The following is a 16,319-nucleotide window of genomic DNA, read 5'->3' as shown; positions in this document are numbered from 1 at the left end:
ATATATATATATGTATGTGTGTGTATGTGTGTGTGTGTGTGTGTGTGTGTGTGTGTGAGTTATAAACCTTGGAAAATAATAGCCTGCCCAGCTTTTTCCGTGTTGCCACTCTGAATCAACGACGCATCTTCTATATTTGTCTTCACTTTTGCCACATTCAATATGGCGACAACGTCGACGTACGATTCAGCGCAGCGCAGGCGAGTCCTCGACGCAGAAAGATTCATCACTGTCGCGCATGCGTAACGCGCAAAAAAAATCATCGTGTTTTTCGAGGGAAGCTTCGGCTTTTCATGCGTGACCTTAAGCGACTTAAATACAAATAAAGTACACGTCGAAGGTACGTAGACAGCTGTTATCTATAAAATATACTTTCACCGGTTATGTCCATAAACGTAGCTGGTCTAGTAAATGTGAAACAAGCCTTTGGGCTTTAACCTGTTAGTTTAGCCTTCGCTAACTTAGCTGCGTGGCTAGCACCGCATTGTCATAGAAGAAGCATATTCTGGCACAGTGATATGCATCAGATGCAGTCATGTGTTTCAAATGTGAAGATTTGGAGTTAAAAATACATTTTATGTTTTTAATTGTGCTTTCAAGAATACATGCCACTAACTATACGAAGAACAGGCCCTGGTCGGAATGAAGGCCACAAAACCGCATTAGGCTAGCTAGTTAGCTTAAGCATTTTTAAAATTTTTGCACATTTGATAAAATACATGAAAATTGAAACATTTCAAATTCAGAACTGTACATAAATATGTCCAGAAGCTATTAGCATCAACAAAATCACAAGCTAACTTTATTTTTATTTATTCGTATGGGTCTAAATTTTTCACGTCAAAGAAAGATTTCGGCCCTATTTTATAATTTGCCGTTTGTAAGCCAGACCCATTCCGTTTGTGATTTTTAGAGGTCTTTGTCGGATTTTCTGAACATCTAACCATTTTTAAAACTCTTTCAGACTTAGATCATTTCTTGTATTTTTGTGAAATCCATTTAAATTACTGTGGGTTTTGTGTGAATTAGATTTGAGGAGTAATGCTGTAATCTTGTGCACCATCTGTCTTAAATCAATGCACACACAATATTTACATATCCTGGCGTTATTTTACTGTAATAGTAAAACTGTTAAGACAGTGCAGAGGATTTAAAGTGGTTAATATCTTCTAATTTTATATCTGGCTCTTTCCCTCACTGGTTTCAGGCATTTGGGCCATCAAAACTAAGGTGGGACTGAATCCAGAACACCCACCTTCCAGGTAAGGTAAGAAAAGGGTCTGCTGTCCTTAAAATAACAAAGTATTTATTTCCTTCCAGTTTGTGGTGTGGTTTCTTAGTTTGTGCTGTAAGAGTGTTGTCTGAAAACATCAACTGATTTTTATTTTTTATGAATTTTATTTGCATTGTCACTACCAATGGAAAATTAGTATTTTCCTTGTGGACAATGAGAAACAAATATATTTAACAAACACACACAAATGAATTTTCGTGTTTGGATTTTGACATTTTTAGTTGACCATACACAATTCATTTAAATAAATCCAGTTTACTTGAAGATGGCTCTGTCATTTCAAAACAAAAGGGCTGTTTTGAAGAAGACGTTTTTTTTGTTTTTAGAACGTGCTGTCGAGTTTTCTGTATGCTCAATGAAATGGAACAGATCCTAGGAGTCAATATTTTTACTGGTTAAATTACTCAAGTGACGAAACTTGTTGAGTACTCAACACTAATTATATTGGCTTATTGCATAAAGCCAATTTTGATTTTGTGTATGGAAAGTAATGTCCGAGTTTGCAAAACAGACTTTCCATTTGTATAATTTGCTCCAATTTTTTTTTCTTTTTTACAACTACCCGGTTCAGCCTTGCAGTTTTATTTAGTTTAAAAAAATGGGGGGGTGTTAAACTTTGAATTAGTATTTTGACAAAAACAGAATGACATACATTATTTTTCTTGTCATTTAAATAGCAAGAAAAATAATCTCTGAAGGGTAGATTTGGTTTGCAGTGGTACAGAGCATAAGCATACATCCATGCGTACACACAATGTTAAAAGTAAGAACACAAATAAACCATTTACAGAAAATAGTGCTCAAGGCTCGACAATCATATTCAAAGCAAAGTAGGACATAAAAGAGGAGAGTAAAACTTTAAAATCCAACTAGTATAAAAATATATTAAATGCTAGTTTATCATTAGATAAAAATCTGTTAAAACACTGAGAACACTGGTTAATGTTCTGTGAGTTCATTTAGATTTTATTTTGAGTTCATCCTGCTTCTTTAGCGTTGTCTGTTGATTCACTTTTCATGTTAACACAAGGAAAATTACCATGAATTTGAAAGTAAAACAGAAGTTTGCTCAATACCCAATGTATGTTATATTTTAAACTCGAATAGGCAAATGGCTGTTTGACATCCTGCCATAACTTTAACATGTCTGTATTTCAGACCCCGTCATTTTTTAAAATTTTCATCAGATGCATCCTTTTTAAATTACTTCAGTGGCTACATTCACACTGCACGCAAGAGTAGCCCTTATTTGATCGGCTATTTTGCCCATATGTGACTCATAGCAGATTTTTTTTATATAATGGTCTGTGCGTTAAAAATTCGTTAAAAAAACATTATAAAAAAATTATATATATAATAAAAAATAAGACCCAGGTTTTTTTTTTTTTTTTTTTTGGGGTGCTTTTCAAAGTGACTGCAGTCTGCATGGTCATATCGCTTTTCATCTGTCTTTTACATCATTGAACTAGGACTATGCAAATCCATCTAAATATTCATAATATCGATACCAATGTCATGCATATTAAAATTTAGAACTCCACACATCTTTAGCAACAAACACAGTTCAGTTGCTTTATTTTTAAGTTTTTTTTTTTTATTTATTTTTTTGCCATGTCCTGGATGACAGCAACATGTGATACCAACATTGGGGTTGGATCAATACTGGAATTTGTTTTACTTTCATTGTGTCAGTCCTGTTCCGACATAAGATCAAATATAAACGGAGATAATACAGTAACTTAATTCTAATTGCACAACAACTTCTGAATTGATACACGCTAATGTGGTGCTTCCATAACAACTAATATAAACGCAGCGTGCTGCATTTGACGTCACATTTTCTTCTGTGCATACGGGTTGAATAAAGGACGTAGACTGTTCTCACTGTCGTCTGTTGAAGGTTGCATTTAAACTGCATTGTGAACAGTCACACAAAATAATAAATTCTGAGCAAAAAATCGGATTTGAGCATTAAGACCTGCAGTGTGTGTGTGAACACTAAAGTTTACTATTTATTTAATTTGAATAAACTTTTAAGATCTGCTTTGAACATATTACCCTGCATTTGTTTTTGCTTGTAAATGAGGAGAAACTTTTGAGTCCATTACATGCTGAAGTTTAACAATCAATGGGGAAATGGATCATTTGCTATAACCGTATGCATTCTTTTTTTCAGCTTAAACGAAAAGTCCATTTGAGAACTGGTTAAAAACTGTTATTTACTAAGCAGTGAGCTACAAAGCTTTTTTTTCCTTTCAAGTGTAAACATTTGCTTCCTTTACATCAGCATTTGAATTCACTTTGTTTGACCATTTATGTGAATTTGATCTGCAACTTCTCATCCTCTAAACTTTTGAATTTTGAAGGAGTTTGATCTTTTCTTTTACTCGCTGACATGTTTCAGGATTGAAGACACTTACAACGCTCGTTCGCACGCAAATAAAACCCTTTCAAGCATTTGTGGTGCACGAAGAAGGAAACTGATAAACCTTGGGATCTAGTCATGTCTCGCAGAAGAAGTCGCAGCCTCTCTCCTGGGCGATACTCACGCACCTGCAGCAGTAATGATCCAAAAGATTTGGAGAGAAGAATTTTTGTTGGAAATTTGCCGTCATCCGACATGACAACCAAGGATTTGCAAGATATGTTCACCCCATACGGGAAAATACTCGGTTAGTAAACATAAGTGACGAGTCGCCAAAGGTTTTTCTCAAGGTGGTTGTCGCTAAGTATATCAAAATTTTATGTTCAACAATAAACTAGACGTTTTTGCATTTTGTGAAATGATACGCGAGAATGTTTCTAAAAAAACTTTAAGTGGGTAGACATTTAAATGTATTGAAAGGTTTTGCCCTTTAAAATATTCCTCTTCCAGGCGTGTCCTTGCTTCGAGGGTATGGATTTGTTCAATTTGAGCGCGCCGAAGAGGCTGAAGCTGCAAGGGCGGCTCAAAAAGGGCGAATATATAGAGGTTACAAAATAGGTAAGCCTTAAATGCATAAAGTGTGATTGTATGGTTATTGAGGACTTTTTTTTTTATTATTATTATTTTGTCCGATGGGCTGTAGGACAAACCTAATGAAAAATAATATATATATATATATATATATATATATATATATATACATACATACAGTGGTCCCTCGTTTATCACAGGGAATCCGTACCTTGCAGCCCTGTGATAAGTGAAAAATCACGAAGTAGGAATAGTAGTACAAGTAGTAAGTGGTACCGCAGTGTTTCCCCTACAATTATACAAAGTGGGGCACCCCACCCGTCAACAAAACCAGAGCGCCCCGTCTACTTAACCCCCCACCCAAACCACCTGTCGGCACTGACGTAACTCTAAACTAACAGCTGGTAATACAGGTACGCTAGTTAAAAAGCTAAAGACAGCCTCCCCCCCCCCCCCCCCCCACCTGTTCCCTAGATCGGACCCACACACACACACACTCAATAACTGTTTGTACAATCAGCGCACATCTCAGATATAGTGTTTCCCTTACTATTATACAAGTAAGAGTGCCCCACCCCGTCAACAGAACTGAGCACCCCGCCTACCAAACCGAACTTCCCTATCCCATCTGGCACTGACATAGCACTAAGCTAGCAGCACGAAATACAGGCTCTCTAGCTAAAAAGCTAAAGGCAGCGCTCATGTTGCCTCTTCTCTCAAGCTGAACCCCCCCCCCCCCACACACACACACACACACACACTCAAAAAACGTCTGTATAAACAGTGCACAACACTAGCTAAAAAGCTAAAAGCGCCTCTTCACTCATGCTGCGCCCCCCCCCCCCCCTGGGGGGGCAAAAACTGTTGGTACAAGCTGCGCTCAGACATGTCTCTGCCCCCCAACAAAAGTCGTGGATGAGATGAGCACCCCGCCATGGCAAGTTGTCTAGGGGAAACACTGCAGATGTGTCTCTGCACCCCAACAACAACAACAACAAAACTGTTGGTACAGACAGTGTGTAGCTGAGATGTGTCTCTCTCTCTCCTCTCCCCACCCTGCTCTAAAACTGTCTGCAAACAGCACGTGGCTGTATCTGTCTCTCCCCACTCTCTAAAACTGTCCGTATAAAAGCGCACTGTGCAGTTCAGGACGTGTCTCCGTCCATCTCTTTTAACGGTCAAATCAGCTGCATTTTCAAAAGTATTTGCTGCCTCGGTGCTCCAGGAGTGCGCTCTGAGGTAGGAAATCAGGGTGGAGGAACGCTGCACATTTCTTCAAAATTTAACAAGATAAGCATCTAAAACAATTATTTGTTTGCTCAACATTTTAGCAAAGGTGTGGCTCAGTTGAACTTTTACTTAATAAATGCACTGTTTTGCCGGGACGGTGCAGCAAAATGAAGCTGATTTGACGGTTGCGCCAGGCGAGCTGGACGAAGGTGGCAGGCTGTGGCAATTAATAGCCATTTTTACCTATTACATGATGTAACGGCATGCCATACTACTCGAGTGCCATCTAGCGGCTGAAAATGGTAGTGTTCAATACTTTTAGTCAGAATGAATGAAAACGGTCATATCTCAGCCAAAAACTGGTTTATAAATATGGGGAAAAATTCATAAATGCGTTGCTTTGGGGTATAAGTCACAGGGCATGCAAATGGTGCAAAAACACTGCGACTTATAGGCTGAAAAATACACAATTTATTTTAGTATTTATGTATATACATATAAAGGCGTTTTAAACCCTTCCCACACTTGCAATATTCTAAACAATGTTTCTAAACTCTAAATGCTCTAAAAGAGCACAGCATGTTATTCAGCTCTCTGCCTTGGCTGCTCTCGGCCACGCCCACTTCGCTGCAGAGCCGAGATATGACACACTGCAGGAGGATGCTTAGGTGAAAGTTTCTTCTGCAGCTGTGGGCTGCACACAGGTGCAGCAGGGGCTAAATAATTTAAAATTATTTATTTTAAATAAAAATTCCATGCCGATAGTGCGGCTCATCCATCAGTTAGCCAGTTTTGTGTCATGTCCAACCTTGCTTTTAAAAACTGCGATAGAGCGAGTCCATGGAAAACAAACCACAAAGTAGCGAGGGACTACTGTATGTATGTATGTATGTATGTATGTATGTGTGTATATATATATATGTGTGTTAAACTTTTGATGGCTATGATTGATCTCATCTGTCATCAATGCTATAAAAAATGCAAGTACAATAAAGCAGTTTTAGGCCCTGTTTACACCTGATCAATCTCTGGAAACATTAGTGTTGTTTTGATTCGCTTGTGGGGGATAAAACACGCTTGCACTGGTCGTTCTGTGCTCGTTGAATCCTCTAGTAGTTTCCATGCCAGTTCACTAGTTGTCACTGGTATTTTGGTATTTCAACAACACTTGCATGTACGTAGACACTTCAGTCTGTCAAACTGTGTTTACACAAATGTCAGGACAGAGAATGAGATTGGTTTGCTCATACATGGTGAAAAGGGTGAGCAGCACTAACGGCATACTATCTGCCATTAATACTGTTGTTCATCTACTTAGGCCTGTCACAATAACAAATTTTACTGGGCGATTGTCTCAGAAATTATTGCGATAAACGATAATATTGTTTGAAATTTGACAGTAGTTACTAATTATTGTAAAAAAAAACCATATTGCGTTAATTTTTGTATGTAGTACCTTTTTTGACCATTAGATGGCAGTATAAGTGTTTGAACCGAAGGATGGATAGAGAGGGAGCAAGCAGTATGTCCTTGACGTGACATGGACTGTCTCTTGTTTCTGTTTTTCAGTTCTCAAAATGGCGCATGTTAGGTGTGGTTTGAGCTCTTTAGCATAGCATTTTTCACACAAAAATTTTAATTAAAAAAATCAGTAAAAAAGTTCTCAGCTTCATTTTGCAGAGAAAAACAGTGTTTTACACAAAAGCACGAGTTTCAACCATGAATTTTGGAGCTTCGGCCTGTTAGCTTAGCTCGTTGCTTAGCTTCTCAGCTTAGCTGCTTTTAACGATCCAATAACGCGATTTTAGACAGTTAAAACAGATTTTAAAGAGAAAGGGAGGAGTTGGTGAAGAGCACCAGAGTTGAGCCTTTTGTCATCCAGTGTCCAGTAGAAAAAGAGACACAAAGAAACAATAAAGCCGATAAATGAAAATGAGGTAGATAATTTTCATTCATCATGCAATTAATTGATTTATTGTTTATTGTGACAAGCCTACATCTACTAGCAAGTGCAGAAAAAGCGACTGCAATCGTTTGTAGTGCGTATCTGCAATTTAACACCTCCATGAATGTTCCAAAAACCTCCACTTTTAGAATTGGATTCAAAACGCTTCATTGTCAGAACAAACGACCACTGTCATTATTGTGTATAGTATTGGCCTAAATTCAGCAGAAATTCTACAGTTTCTTAGCTTCGTGCAAATGGGGCCTTTAGGGATACACATTTTTGAATTCCTTAGTATACTATTAAGACCAGATGCAACATCTTCACAGGTATTTTTCTTTAAGACCAAATGTGACGATGACAATCATCGTTCTCCTTTTTTGATTAAACTCCTTATATTCCCTTTTCCATTTTGGTACTGACTACTGTCACCAAGGAAGTGCTTTTTCCTTTGATGCCAGGTTAGATTTTTTTTGTAGCAAGTTATTCTAAGTATGCACTACTTCTTTTTGTGCAGCAAAGTATATTATGTGGAGGACATTTAGTCTAAAACAATATGGATGATATCAGTATTAAAGGGGTGTAAAACTTAAGGCACCTCATGATTTTAATAGATTCTGATTCAGAGACTTATGAGATTTACCCCCCTCCCCCCAAAAAAAAAAAACCAAACAAACAAAAAAAACAAACAAACAAAAAAAAAACAATTCTTGATGCATCCGTAATCAGACAAGCATCATCTGAGATTTGTGGGCAGAACTGCTGAACAGTGCATAAAGAATGTAGTTTCATGTATGGCAATTTTAAAGGCTAGGGACAATCAAAGGCCACATCAAGGGTGTTTTTAAATGTGTTGCAATTTGTTCTTATTAGGTATAGTCACATATGTACAATATTCTGTTCTTTTGAACACCATTTTAGTGAGACCATGCATTCAATTTTTTTTCAACTGAACCAAAGATTCTTAAAATACTGTGTGGGTTGTAGAACTTAAACTGCAACTGAATCCAAATAAGTAAATTAATACATTTAACAGGTTTTAACATATTTTATGGATTCATTTGCATCACTGGCGTTTTCTTTTTTCTTTCCTGAATTTTAACCCAATTTTAACTCACGTTTAAGCCGTCAGTCAGTTTGGAGCAATTTTGACAGAATGAAGAATTTCTTTGTGTCTCGCTTGTTCCCTCAATGGATTTGGCAACTCTTCACCGCTTTGATCTTTGGCAAATTTTACCATTTCTGAACTTGATCACGACACTCGATTTTATTTGGATGCGGCCTCCTTTGCGTGATCGTCATGAGCTGATCTACATGTCACTGTTTTGTTCAACGTTTGGATTGATTTATTTTCAGATGTAAATATGGCAGTGGAACGACGTCAACTTAAACCTCAATCCCAGCAGAGTCCTCCACGAAGGTAAAGTCACGCAAAATGGGTGTGAAGAACTACCATCGCCTTTGAGGTGTCGGTAAAAAAAGCGTATTTAATTTTTCATCATCTACACTTTTTTTTTTTTTTTAAGGGTTAAACGCATTTTGGAAGCTTCCCCGCTTTTGAATGAGTTTGTAATGTTTGATATAACGGTCAACATTTCACACAGTTGCCATTTCCTGATGTGTTGAAATAAAGAAGAGAGACAAATTGGTGTAATTACGTGTCTTTGTCTCATATTCATGACCTTATGTTTTGTTGTATTGCTAAATATTTTGTGATGTCCGTTTAACACTTCTTCTGGCTAAAATGGCAACAACCAAAAAATTATGGTAAAATGTTTTTAACCTCCCTTTCTTTGGAATACACAAATTGTATGTTTTACCTCATGGTTTTGTGTGCAAGTTGCTTCTATTTACTGTAACCGCTTAAACGCGAAAAACACCTGTTTTAAAGCCAATAAATGGCTTCCAAAATAGAAAGACTACATGAAAATGTAAATGGACAAATCCAGTGTTTTTAATTTTTTTAAAACTACTTTTTAAAAGCTTAGTAGTTGCTGGGTTTCTTTCTTTGTACCATTTGTACATTTGTCATTATTTTTGAAGAACTTTTTGAACAACTGAAAAACATTTTTCTATTGGTGGAACAACGCACATTGATCCACTTGCGTGTTTGCGTGAATATGATGCCATCGTGGGAACTTATTTTACGGCAAATGAAAGGTTGACCCCATGGTCATGGCGGAGCTTAAATCGGTACACATCTTACAAACCAAAACTAAATGCATGCATGTGTACAGTGTATTAATAAAAAAATATTCCTGAAAAGTTTGGGTAAAGTAAAAATGTTTTTTGTTTGTTTTATAATTTGTTTGCTTGTTGAACATTGGCTGTCATGATGTGCCATATTATTTGAAGTTCTCTAAAACTCAAGGTGACAAAACGATTTTTGGAAATAAAGTTAAGGGCCCTATATACTCAACCCGAAGCTGAACAGTTGACGCGCGGTCACGTGATTGCGGGACCTTCGTTTTTGCGTACACCTTTCAGTGTTCACGTGACACAGGCGTACACATACAGACATGGAGCTCCTGCGAAACCTCTCGTGCTGCAGTGTACTTCACCACGTGGGTTTCTTTCCGCCAGAGTTTCCACCCTGTCTTTGCATTTTCCGTTTGTCCACAAATCTATCATGAAGAAAGCGCCACACTTTTCAGCAGACAGACCCCTCCATACCAATGTCTGTACGATCTCGATCCAGGAGTTTTTGACCATTTGACTAAGTGTGTTTAAAGAGTCATACAGCTGAATGTCTGAGCGCTTTTCTGCATTGACGAACGCAGCCACAAACTTCTGACCAATCACACAATGCTTGGTGCGTATGCCTGTGAGGAAAAAGTTGAGCCTGGTTCTTGTGTTGAGAAGGAGTTTGTCGAAGCTACACTGAGAACAAAAGAATGTGATTTATCACGCAACTACGTCAATGAGAGCCAAATTTGGCACTTCATATAGAGTATGCAGGCACTTTTACTAAAAATAAAGTTTCTGAAATGGTTAGTGTTGAATTTTTTTTGTGTGTGTGATAAAAAGGAAAAATAGTACTGACACATTTAAGAAGTCGGTAATACAAAATGTGTTACACAAGTGGAGAAATTACCAAATTATTTTCAAATTAGTATTATTAAAGAAAATAAGACTAACCATGTAGGGTTAGATTAAAAAATTAAACCACCTTCCTTTCGAAAAAGCTGCTTAAGCAGCTATGCTACTTGCATACTCTTGAGTTGCCAAAATGCTTCCTGGATTTAATTGAAAGTTTTTTACACCAAAATGACTTGTGTTTGCTTAACTTACATTTGAGAAAATATGTTCCAAGTTAATTTGATTTATATATATATTTTTTTTTAAATCAGATTTTAGTCTGTCCTCACTGTTAAAATGTTTCTTTTACTTTCTGCACTATTTTTAAAGGAACTGTATCTTTGAACTGTTCTTGCACTGATGGATGATTGTTTTCTCAGGGCTCCGTACAGCAAAGAGCCCCGTCCTCGGTCACGCTCACCTGTTTATCCGCGTGACGGACGTGAGCTCCGGGACAGCCGTGATGGTAGAGAGCCCAGACAAGGAAGCCACTCTCGAGATCCCGCTTATCGTTATCGGTCGGGGAGCAGAGATAAGGATCTAAGGGGTGCCCCTCGAGATCCTGCACTCAGGTAATTAACATTTGCATCAATTTGTTAATCCCTTGGCAACGTTATTGTATAAACGTGTTTCCTTACGGCAGAGATGACTACGACAGGTACTACCGTGGTGGCAATGGTGCCGAGGACTATTACAGGAGGAAGGATGAACCCTACAGGGATCCATATTTAGATCCCTGGAATGGACGTCGTGAGCCAGGTAGTATGCAGAGCACACAAACTACACTTTAATAGTTTAGAGTACAGTGATCCATCACATATTGCGGGGGTTACTTTCCAGTAGGACTGGGCCATATCCTATCGTTCACGATAATACCGGTAAAAAAAAGCTTGCCCAGGAAAATAAATTATATCATGATATGCTAATTTCATGACGTAAGTATGTCAGTGTTTCCCCTACCATTATACAAGAGGGTCGCCCAGCCCCTTTAACAGAACCGAGCGCGCCGGATTACCGAACCGAACTGCGCATCCCCCCACCCCCTTGTCGGTACTGGCATAACGCTAATTAGCTACATGCAATACTAGCTAGCTAAAGAGCTAAAGACAAACAACACGCGGCTCAGCTGTGTCTCTCCACCCAGCTCTAAACTGCTTGTACAGACAGTGGGTGCACTGCTCAGCTGTCTCTCCCTCCCGCCCCACTCTGCTCCAAACAGCCGGTACCGGCGCAGCTTGACTTTTTTTCTCTTCCCCAACCCCGCTCTAAACTGCCGGTACAAACACGCACAGCTCGGCTGTGTGTTTTGAGTTCCACAGTCCATGGACCAAGAAAAGAGGCAGGTGATCAAAGACAAAGCAGTCGGAGAAATGGAATCATTCTTGCGAGGAGGCTGAAACACCACAAGCCTCAGGCTGAAGACACCTTGTCACAAGTTTTGGAAGTTACACCTCATTTAAAGGCAACATATTTTTTCTTGTATGTTACATTTATGCTCAACAGATCTTAAGCTTCATTTTATTTAGTTATTTTGGGAAACTGCACCTGCACTTTAGTTTTTGCAGTGGATTTTGTTGATCTATATTTTGTGCAGACTTTTTCAATCTAAATAAGAGAAGGATCATTTTTATTATTTTTTTGTACTTTGAGACTGAATACTTTACTAAATAAAGTAATTTCAGTCAAATTAACCCTTGTTGCTTAGTTTCTATCCGTCCAGTACTGATTGCATTAGTCAAAGAACAGGCAAGGGTCATGCACAGGGAGACAGGCTTCAAACTGCCGTAATTGCAGGGCTACAGAACACACCTGACTCTAAACTGCACATACTAGATTTAAGATAAATCATCATTTTGTACATAAATAAGACACTCCGGTTATTAAGTTGTGGGTATCCACATTACATTATCAGAATCTGTGCCCAGCTTCTGGCTTTATGTGCAGCTCTTGTTGTAGTACAAGAATCAGCCACCGGAAGGTGTTTCATAAACTGGGGCTTGGTGATTGTCGTAAGTCTTCATGGTGCTTTGCTGTCTGACTCATGGTTAAAACCATTCAACCTACAAAATGAACACAAGAACTATCTAAGCATAAGCACTGGACAGAACAATGCCAAACACTTACGTAACCGATATTATTTAAAAATTATATACTGGTCAATTTTACCCACAATTCTTAGTGAGGTCATGTGACCGGGAGTCACAGTACCTGTAAAATACGACAGATATTCGTTAAATTAGTACCATCCATCCATCCATTTTCTTCCACTTATCTGGGGTCGGGTCGCAGGGGTAGCAGCCTAAGTAGGGAGGCCCAGACTTCCCTCTCCCCAGCCACTTGGGCCAGCTCCTCCAGTGGAATCCCAAGGCGTTCCCAGGCCAGCCAAGTAACATAGTCTCTCCAGCGTGTCCTGGGTCTTCCTCTGGGTCTCTTCCAGGTGGGACGTGTCCGGAACACCTCACCAGGGAGACGTCCAGGAGGCATCCTAACCAGATGCCCGAATCACCTTAACTGGCTCCTCTCGACGTGGAGAAGCAGCGGCTCTACTCTTGAGTCCCTCCCGGATGACCGCGCTTCTCACCCGATCTGTAAGGGAGAGCCCAGGCACCCTGCGGAGAAAACTCATTTCAGCCGCTTGTATCCGTGATCTCGTTCTTTTGGTCACAACCCAAAGCTCATAACCATAGATGAAGGTAGGAATATAGATCGACCGGTAAATTGAGAGCGTCGCCTTTTGACTCAGCTCTTTCTTCACCACAACAGACCGGTACAGCGCCCGCTTCACTGCAAATGCAGCACCTATCCGCCAATTGATCTCTCGCTCCATTTTTCCCGTATTTGTAAACAAGACCCTGACATACTTGAACTCTTCCACTTGGGGCAGGACCTCCTCCTCAACCCAGAGAAGCACTCTACCCTGTTCTGGCTGAAGCCTATGGCCTTGGATTTGGAAGAACTGATCCTCATCCCGGCTGTCTCACACTCCATTGCGAACCGCTCCTGTGAAAGCTGTAGACCACGACTTGATGAAGCCAATAGGACCACATCATCTGCAAAAAGCAGAGACGCTTTATTAGTACCATTGATTTTTTTTTAATTTTTTTTTTTTTTTTTTTGTTAAACACTTTTGGTAACAGCTGCTGTTTTTAATAGGGGTGCGCTGATTGCATTTTTCTGGTCAATCACCATCACCGATTTCTAAAATGTCTGACCTGCCTATTCTGATTTTGGCTGATATCGATTTTGTTTAATAAGTGACACTGTCAGGTGTTATAAGGTCACAATGCACCTTCTTATTTCCAATATTATTTTGTTGAAAAGCATACCCTTGAACAATATTCTAGAGCTTTGAAATATAAATGAAGTTCAGACAATTGTTGTTAAAACTAAAAAAAAATCTGTAAAATTGGTTTCTCGTGTAAGTATCGGCCGATTTCCTAAAATTTAAGGAAATCGGTGCACCTCTAGTTTTTAAATGTACTTTCTAAATAAATTTGATGCGATTTCTGCTCAGCGGAGCCTGGAGGAGGACGGGGGAAGAATCCCTCCTGTTGTCTCCTCCGCTTTGTGTCATGCATTCGGATGTGAACTTAATACTGGTATTTCAACACATATTTACCGTACACAGAAATATGTCACACAGAAATAATTTAAAAACTTTTATTAAAATATGTACCAGACTTGACTGCTTTAAAAATACATTTTGACGACTTTTGCTCAGCAGAGCCACGTGACCCAGGAGGAGAGAAACATTCGGTAAATGTTTTTTTTCCCTGAAAAATGCTTTTAACACAGTAAAATAGTAAATAAATAAAAAGTACAGGTTGTCCATCAGAAATCACTCATCACTGTTCTTCGTCCTCCTGTGAATCAACGTCCTCTTCGAGACTCAGAAAAACATCATCACACACTGCCTCCGTCTCGGCAGGTGTTTCCTTCGACAGCCAGATCGATTGTTTTTAACTTGAAAGCTGCATCGTAAGAAATTCTCCGTGCGTTTTTCGTTATTGCTGCAGATGAACAGGTCTGCGCATGAGGCGCAAACTACAGTAATGATCTTAAGAAATTAATGCACTTCCAACTTGGGGGATGGGTCCTCAAGAGTATACCTCATTGGTCATTATGGTTAGACTTCTGGTCACATGACAACAGAGTGGGTGGAGTTATGGTAGGGAATTTGAAACCCTGAGCAAGAGACTTTGTATATGTGGTTATTTGCTGGGCATCTATATGAGCGCCTAGCTCTGTCAAAGGACAGTGTTATTCAGCAGCAGGAAGCTGCCGAGAGACTGCAGGAAGTCCCTCAAAATAAAATATAATTATTAAAATTATGAAAAAAAAAAACACAAATTAGCTTCTCCTGCATAAAAACTGTGGGGTACAAAGTGTTATAAAAAGTAGCATCTTGTACACGAGATGTAGTTGAAATGGCTAGACATTTGCACAAGGTTTTCAATAATCTGGCGCTAGATAAACGGGAGCGCTTAAATGCTAGATCCGCCAGGTGAGAAGAATTATGCTGATCACAGGAGAGCAGGTGGGCGTGGTGAACAAATAAGCATGAATCATGAAATTCCCACTCTCATAAAAACTTCTTATGCTCTTAAATACTTTGACGATGAGATGAGTGTACATTACACACACAAAAAAGGGTTTAAAAACCTGCGATACATTAAAACTAATAAATAAATCACAATATAGTGCGGGACGACTAATTTGGTCAGAAGTGCCTCCTTGCTGTACTTATTTCCCTGTTCTCAAGGAAATGGGTTTTCTCTACTTTCAGTACAAAACTTACTTTTTTAATCCCTTTAAAATCCTCATTTCTTTCTTTTAGTGTACTCTTCAAACATTAGTTTTCTTTTACAACTAAGAACATGTTTACAGCTTAAAACTACTAACTCCTGTTTGTATTTCATACTCATCTGCACTTGTTTAAAAAAGTGTAACTACAATATCTATAGTTCAAAGTCTTGAACACAAATCGGGCAATGATTGTTTTTACAGCTGAATTAACGTTTTATAAATTAATGAAAATGATACTGACATAAGTTTAAAACAACCTCCACTCCTGGCATTCATTAGATGATCGAGCTCGACCAGAGGAGCGTCGTCGTGATGAACTTTATCGACAGTACTATGAAGAACTCCAGCGGCGTTACGACACTGAGCGTCCTGTTGACTGCTCTGTGATTGTTGTCAACAAGATGCAAAAGTAAGTTCACTTTCTGATCCTTACAGGGATCACCAACCATGAATCACAAGCACTGCTGGTGATACTCAGCCATGGCACATTTAATTTCATAGTGCTCCTTTGTGTGTGTGTTTGTGTGTGTGTGCCTGTCTGTACCTTTGCTTCAAAAACAACTGTAGGGAGTATGCGGAGACAGTCGGGCGGAAAGTCCGGGATTTGGGAATGGTGGTGGATCTGATTTTCCTCAACACGGAGGTGTCTCTTACTCAGGCTCTTGAGGATGTCAGCAGAGCCCGTACTCCTTTTGCTGTCATTATTACCCAGCAGCACCAGGTGCACCGCTCTTGCACTGTTAACATCCTGTTTGGCACACCTCAAGGTAGTCCCAACACCACAACTGAGTTAATTCTAAAAAAAAACCCAAAACAAATACAACAATTTAAAGGCATTAACCTGATTTTCTTTTCTTTTGCGTGTAATTCTTGTCATAGAGCATCGCAACATGCCAATGCAAGACGCCATGCTTCTGGTAGCCCAAAACTATGACATCTACAAAGTTGAAAACCGTGAAAAAGAACGGGAAGAAATTGCGAGAAAAGCTGCCAAGATGGCGGATGACGTG

At 39.1% G+C, this 16,319-nt stretch overlaps 2 protein-coding genes across 3 annotated transcripts in view; one reads left to right on the top strand and one right to left on the bottom strand.

Moving 5' to 3' along the window:
• LOC119411874 (nuclear receptor coactivator 5) overlaps nt 1-16,319 on the bottom strand; it is a 615,997-nt gene that overhangs the window by 17,110 nt on the left and 582,568 nt on the right. The gene's annotated exons all lie outside the window — the stretch shown is intronic.
• Nucleotides 1,207-16,319, top strand: part of ncoa5 (nuclear receptor coactivator 5) — a 16,701-nt gene continuing 1,588 nt past the window's right edge. Inside the window, 9 exon segments of the mRNA XM_037678834.1 lie at nt 1,207-1,262; nt 3,699-3,966; nt 4,170-4,277; nt 8,782-8,845; nt 10,884-11,075; nt 11,147-11,262; nt 15,589-15,718; nt 15,874-16,076; nt 16,189-16,316. Of these exon segments, the coding sequence (XP_037534762.1) occupies nt 3,798-3,966; nt 4,170-4,277; nt 8,782-8,845; nt 10,884-11,075; nt 11,147-11,262; nt 15,589-15,718; nt 15,874-16,076; nt 16,189-16,316 (1,110 nt within the window). The 5' untranslated portion in view covers nt 1,207-1,262; nt 3,699-3,797.

This window comes from Nematolebias whitei, chromosome 7 (genome assembly GCF_014905685.2).
Source record: "Nematolebias whitei isolate Nwh7 chromosome 7, NemWhi1, whole genome shotgun sequence".
Taxonomy (NCBI): domain Eukaryota; kingdom Metazoa; phylum Chordata; class Actinopteri; order Cyprinodontiformes; family Rivulidae; genus Nematolebias; species Nematolebias whitei.
This window is presented reverse-complemented; position numbering and strand designations above follow the sequence as displayed.